The sequence below is a fragment of the Lottia gigantea genome, assembly GCF_000327385.1.
Source record: "Lottia gigantea unplaced genomic scaffold LOTGIsca_4, whole genome shotgun sequence".
In the NCBI taxonomy this organism is placed as follows: domain Eukaryota; kingdom Metazoa; phylum Mollusca; class Gastropoda; family Lottiidae; genus Lottia; species Lottia gigantea.
The window spans coordinates 5,196,939-5,204,122 of record NW_008709379.1 but is presented as its reverse complement, the minus strand read 5'-3'; the positions used below and the strand labels follow the sequence as shown (position 1 = coordinate 5,204,122).

The 7,184-nt window shown below is 32.9% G+C and overlaps 1 protein-coding gene across 1 annotated transcript; it reads right to left on the bottom strand.

The window, feature by feature from the left end:
* Positions 1-3,205: 3,205 nt before the first annotated feature.
* On the bottom strand, positions 3,206-3,367 carry LOTGIDRAFT_105571 (hypothetical protein; the record flags this gene model as incomplete). Its single annotated transcript, XM_009059870.1, has 1 exon — positions 3,206-3,367. The coding sequence occupies one exon, from the start codon at positions 3,365-3,367 to the stop codon at positions 3,206-3,208; it is 162 nt and encodes a 53-aa protein (XP_009058118.1).
* Between the last annotated feature and the right edge of the window lie 3,817 nt (positions 3,368-7,184).

Here is a 7,184-nt window from a genome sequence, read left to right as displayed (position 1 = left end):
GATTACAAACACTCATACCAAGTTTCATCAAAATCTGTCATGAATTGCACTCCTAGAGTGTTTACGAGCGTTTCAAGAACAAGGGCAATAACTCATAGTAAATATTTTTCTATTCGTCTGATTTTCAATAGGGTTCACATGACCTCAAAATGGCGACGTCCAGAAGAAAATGTAAAATTGCGTTATTGAAAAATATCTCCCTTTATTGGAAGTCTAAAGATTTTAAGTTTATATTGATGTTGGCACAGAATACACTACAGTCACACGAGGTCGGGCAAAAGGAGGTAAATTTACCAGTTGTTTCCAGGGCTTGTGCTATTTCTTGCATTGCAGCGTACTTCTTGTTCCTATCTGAATAGTCAGGCGAAGAAATCATAAACAAACAGGCAGATTGCGACCACATATCTACTAAAATCTGCTCCTTCTCCACAGTCGAAAATTTTGTGTTGGTGAATCACTGGACGTCGCCAATTTGAGTGTCATGTGGTCTGGCTTTGATCGCTGATTGGTCTTTCGTCGATGAATGTTCAGCGCTAATGTTCGTCGTTAACACAGACGGAGAACAAAGAATTGTTCAGGAGGCGAACAATTTTAAAAAATCAAACATGTTTGATTTCAAGAACAATTCTCACGAACATTTTTGTCCGTGTTTCTGTAATCCGCAGACGGTGATAAAAATGATCGAAACCAAATTTTTACAATTGTTTGCTTAAAATGTTCCTTGTCTGCGTTGGGCTTTAGACACTGAAAGCTCTGAACAAATTTGTCTGTTGTAAAAAACACCATATCCAGTTTCTGCATTTGTTATTTTGTGTGATAGTTTTGATACACCTACATGTCAGTTTTCTTCATGTAGAACTACCACAATATTTTTTAATTGAAAGATTATGTAGGAAAGTGTAATGGGAATTTGTATCAGTATATCATTTGTCAAGAGTTAATTGCAGCAAGACAGGGTGGAAAATTGACCTGGTTCTACAATAATACTTTTTATTACTCCCACAGTATTTTCTGATAACTGACAGTGGAATCTAGACATTCATGTCTCACTCATTCAGATTCTTTCCAACCAAGATCATTAATACATTTTCTCATTGCTTGAACTTATCTTATCTTCAGTGGAAATCTGTCTCAATAGGCTAGAGTGTATTAAAGAAAAAAGTCTTTGAAATACATGCAGTTTTACTGTAGTATAAGTTTCCTACAGCACTTTAATTTCATCAGTTTCGTTAAAATTTTGGTCAACAAAAATCTTCATTAACGTGTGATATGATCCCTAATAAAATTATAGACAAAGATTGAGCAATAGGGAGCTTTTATTCCAAACAATAATTAGCAACTGAAAATGAACAGAGAAACGATGGTCCCATGACATGGGACAATAATGTATAAAGCAAAATTTAATATTTACAATACTTTATAAATACCACAATAGAACTGGAAACGAAAACCCAGGGAAAGGATTTATCTAGAGATAATAATATTTGTTATGGTGTTAAATAGAAAATATAAGGTAAAACGCCTGCAGTCATACAATTTTTTACTGTGTTAATACTACAAGAATCAATACTGGAGACAATCAACATGTATAGAATTAGTACCATCATCCACTTCCTGTTTATGTAGAACTCTTCTATCATTAGTGTTCACAAGCACTCATTTTCCATTTCTCTCTATAGTTTCAGGGGAAAATATTTTAGTGTTACCTTCACAATGAATGCACATCACTATAGTCCACTTCTGTAGAAAGTTGTCAAGTTTGCCTGATGGCAATCTTATTTGATTTTCACCATGACACAGAATCTGACATTTCTTTTAATAATAAGTATGTTTAAAGGGGCAGTAGGCAAACATTGTAAAGTTATACCTGAAAATGTTTACATTTATGCATCTACTTGATCAACATGAATTTGTTTTACAAGGGATAATTCAAACTGGAGTGTACTGTAAGTAAGCGGCTTATTGGGCATCGTAAAGACTCAATATTTTTACTTGAAACCTTTTAAGAGACATTGTTCTCTACAATTTGGCGTATAGTTTCTTAGCTAAAGAAATTTACCCTTTTTCTGTTTTTTATATATCTTTTAATCCAAAAATTACACATGTTGGTCCTTGTAAAACTGTAAGAACAGGTTTATCAGGCAGTAACCCTAATCCACTTGGATCAGTATCTTAATCAGATTTTTTAATTGAAATCAATTGGGCTGGTCAATAAAGTCTTTGTCTATCTCTTGAGAGTAATTTTGGTATAGTTCAGAATACAAAATATATAATGAGTGACCACACTAACTCCTTTCAAAACATTGGATAGCACATGTCTTTTGGAGGAGTCCATTACCATACCACTTTTACTCACATTTCCCCACATTTGGGATGAGATTTTGATTAATGGAACTGTCATGCTTGTACAGGTATTTATAAACAGCATAAGAGCATACTGAACCACTTCAGCATGCCTTCTGTAATGTGACATTTTATTCAATTTGTGCATATATATATATATGTGCAAGCATGAACATATACTACAATGAATTTGGGATTAAGGATTAGAATGAGACTTCATGTCTAGTAACCTAACTATTAATTGAAGAATATAAATCCCTCTCATCTCTACCAATACTACAGAGCGATTGTCTTCTACGAGGAAAGACACTTTTAACACTCTTAAAATCAATCAATAATCCTTCTAGCCAGGACAAAATATTTCTAATTTCTCAATGAAATTTCCCAGCCACACTAATCAAAAGTTTGAGTGCTCACTTCTATAAGGATAAAAGCTAAGTATTTCTTAGGTCCAATGTCCACAATTACATTAAACAATATGTAAGTGAATTGTCTAGACCATTTTATTCCCTACATTAACATTTAATATTAACTGTATGACATAGGTCCCAGCAATGTCAGAAGAGAACTTTGTTTACCCTATTAGATAAGAGCCAGTTGATTACAAAAATTGTAAGACACAAATCTAAATTCTAAATAAATTATTCTAAAACCTTTACTTTTTTTTCTCAGTGTGCTGATGTTAAAATATGAAAGCTTACAGATATGCAATGAACAACAACACAGGCATATGACAAAGAAATAATCTAATTCTTTCTAAAAGTCTTATGAAGAAGCTCATAGCCTACTATACCAGAACAGGTTTGATTTAGAAATATATCCGGTATGAAATGATGAAAAATGATGGCCAAAACAAAAGTTCCTACCTTTTAAGAACTTTGATTTCATTGTCTAGTGATTCCTCCTTGCCTCGTAATCCTTGTCTATCTATGCATTTAACAGCTACATATTTACCACGGTTTAATTTCTCTTCTGCTAAAACTACTTCTGAAAATGCACCCCTGAAAAACAAATTTATTGCCATTTGAGACATGAGACAAGATTTGGGTAACTGCATATAACTTATCACATATCAGTTCCCTTTTTACTACAAGGACCATTTTAAAATCATAAAATATCATCAATAAACAAAAATAATTGAAGATGAATTGGTAAAATTAAAAAAAATTATGAAAAGCTCAGAGGTATAATATGTTGAAAGGCAGCACCTAAATTAAGTAAAGCATCTCAATAGTAGCAAACTGCCAAAATTCTAACATCAGCTTTCATTTTGGAATGGTTGAAAGATACGATTTACAAGGATAACAATTTGGGTCTGATTAGGATTCTGTCCACCTCTTGGCATTGATCTTTTCTGGATTACCCATACAAAGATGGGTTGACAGGAACAATGAGGAAAGAAAAGAAATTAACATGTAAGACAAGCAAATGACGTTAGTTTTAACTGTACACAACATTCCTTGAATGATACAAGTCTAATAAGAATTGAAATAAATCTTAAATAAGTACATTGAAGTGTGTTGCTAGGGAGGCATGGCATGCCAACTTTGTAAGTGTGTTTATCAATGAAATAAATAATGTTCACAAGTATACATTTTGGTAATACAGTATTTGTAGAATTCAGCTGAGTGGAAGTTTGAATTTTTCTTTCTGTGTCAAATTTATCTGGATTTAATTAAACAGATTTTATTGAGTGAAAGGAAAGAAGAGAATGTTTGAAAATTATATTATAGAATACATGAAACCTACATATCGTTGTTTTAAAAAACAAAGAAAACATGTTCAGCTCATGTTAGAGTATTGATTTCTAAGTTGATAATTTCACCACTAACTACATTTTACAATTCAATAGAAGTTCAATTTATCCAAGGACAGGTCGAGTGAGAATTCTTTCTATTTTCATTATCAATACTTGAGTTCAGAATATCAGACAATTCCCATAGAGTAGATGGCACATTATACACATACAATGGTGTACTTTAACCTTTGATGTCAATATTCTTTGAGATGACAACAACAGAGTTGTTGACACATAAGTTAGCCATCTTTATACCAAAAATTCAAAATACAAAGGTCACGTGGACTGAAAATGATTAGCTTAAAGGCAGTCTCGCATAATATCTCCCATTATCCGACATTTCATTAACCACTTGTTTCAATTGTGACATTGCCACGTCATGACAAAAGCCAAACACATTCTCATCTTCTTTAAGCTTTGTTTATGTCGGAAATCATTAGAAATATATAACTTATAAAACAATGAACTGACAAAATCATCAAGAATCATGTTTCCATTATTTTCTTTTATTGAAATATTCCAGCAAATAATGTAAGAATAGAAAACAAGGTAAATCTATCTTTTATACTTCATTCCTATTGTATATTTCAAGCTGACAGAATGAGTGGGTGATTTTTTTTCTCACTCAAGGTATTGTGAAATTGTTTACAAGCCTACCTAGTCTGTTTAATATCATTATAAACCTACCATAGTTTATATTATAAGGTATGTTGAAATGTCTGTGGAAAAATGGATTCTGCTATAAAGAATTATAAATAAAAAGATAGTGGAGCACAGCCATATATGCCCACGGCATGCAGATGGTAAAAACGAAACATCCATTTCAAGTTTCATCAAAATTGGTTGAAAACTAATAGTATATTCAAGATTTTGGGGCAAGGGCAATAACTCTGCATCTAGCGGTCGAAAATAGCTCAAATTCGAACTTTTCATGAATATGTATGCACATACCGAATTTTATTGATTCCTTCATTCACTCTAGTTTTTAGAGTGTTTACGAGCAATTGATGTTGATAGAAGTACTTACTGTATAGAGGTTACAGGGCGATAACTCTTCAAAACTGACGTAAGAGGCCTAAATCTTGAAAAAGCCTTAAATTTAATCAGAAGTATGCTAAACTTTCTCAAACCTTTCGATTTAGGTCCATTAACATCTATTTTAAGTTTCATCAAAATCGGTTGAAAACTAAGAGAGTAATAGCATATTCAAGATTTTGGGGCAAGGGTAATAACTCTGCTTCTAACGGTCGAAAATAGCTTAAATTCGAACTTGATCTTCGTTTTATGAATATGTATACACATACCGAATCTCATTTGATTCCATCAAAAAATCTAGTTTTTAGAGCGTTTACAAGCAAATGTTGGCGGATGGACGGGGGTGCCGACAATATACGTCCACACAGAGAGATGCGGGCGTATAAAAATTATTAATAAGAAAAAGACAAATTCATAGAACAAGATGAGAAATTTTAAGCATACTAATGGTTGCACACAAATGTTTAGGATTTTAAGACAGAGGAGAATGGAAAAGGGGTGAACAGGGGTTGCAGATACTTTTAAATGCTTCTCATAAAAGTCTATGCCATTGAGAAATGTCTAACTATGATTCACTGAATGGACGCAAATTCCAACTGCTTAGAAAACAAGGTATAATCAGATTTACTTCAAAAGCAACTTAATTCTGAGAGCACACGAATGGTACTTGTCGCAGATTTTTGTTGCAGACTAGAGTCTTGTCAAGAGTTTCATTGATCGACTGAAGGCATACCAGGAGACAAAAAATCTCAAGATGGTGATTTTCAGCTATGCAAATGATCATGCAATTGTGAAAATGAATCCAATGGATACTATTTCTGTGGGGTCTTGTCTCGTCATAAGTAGGATCAAATGAAGAAAAATATCGAGCAGCAAGTGAAAAACTTGTTTGACATTCAAAATCCTGTCAGAAACGTGACAATCTTGAGATTTTACCCAAGACAAGCGCCGACGACAAATTCGTGTGCCTGCAGCATAAGGTGTATAATCATAGCATGTAAAAATCATTTTCTATCTTAAAGTGATATTACGTCTTAGAATACACTCATCCTGTGGCTAATATTTGTGTTTAATAGTGACCATTGGTTAAATAAGTTTGAAAAAGCGACAATAAATCTACAATCAAAATTTTTTTAAAAAGTGAGCAAGCGACAAGTCCGTTCAGTTTGAGAAAAAAAGAGTCTGGGTAATCAACGCCAAAACAGGAAACAATCATCTTCCGGTGTATACAAATAAACTTTGCTAATGATTAATATTCGTTGAAAATTGTGTTAGTGGTGGAGTATTCATTCTAAATTATATGAATTGCTTTTTCGCAGAGAGACGCTTAATCTCCTACGAGGCATTATCATTCCGTCTTCAAAATATGTCTGACAATGTCGAGGTCAATTCAAGAGTAGAGGTCAAGGACGCGGGAAACCCCACTTGAGAGTTACTTCCCCTTGAAAATTACACCGGATTTCCTAGACTCACGATTTGAAAATCGCTTAATGGATGTATTAAGCGTTTTATAATTAATTACTTGATTTTGTGGATATATCGGATTATAGAGGGATTATATAGATGTATAGTTAAGACACCAGGTAAGTCCACTGATGGATATATACTGTTATTGGCCAAATTTGAGTAAAATTTAAATTTTATGTTCATCCTAGGATGTAGTATTCCTTTAAATTAAGGGAAACATACTTCTGTTTTATTAAGATTAAGATATTTCTTTATACCAATTTTCATAAAAAAATACTCAATATATATCAAAGCTCAATTCTTTTGGAGCTATTTTGATTTTACATGTTATTTTTTTTCTTTTTGATGACAATGAACACATTATAATTAGAGACTATTCATGGTATTGCGAAACATGATGTAATGTGTCTTAGTTTAGGGTCTTCACTGGTTACAATTGAAACCATACATAGTGATTAAAGGATTATCGTGACAAGTGTTGCTCGATCTCTTTGAAATGAAGCGTTTCCGCAAGCCGAATGATTTTTATTGTTCATTGATT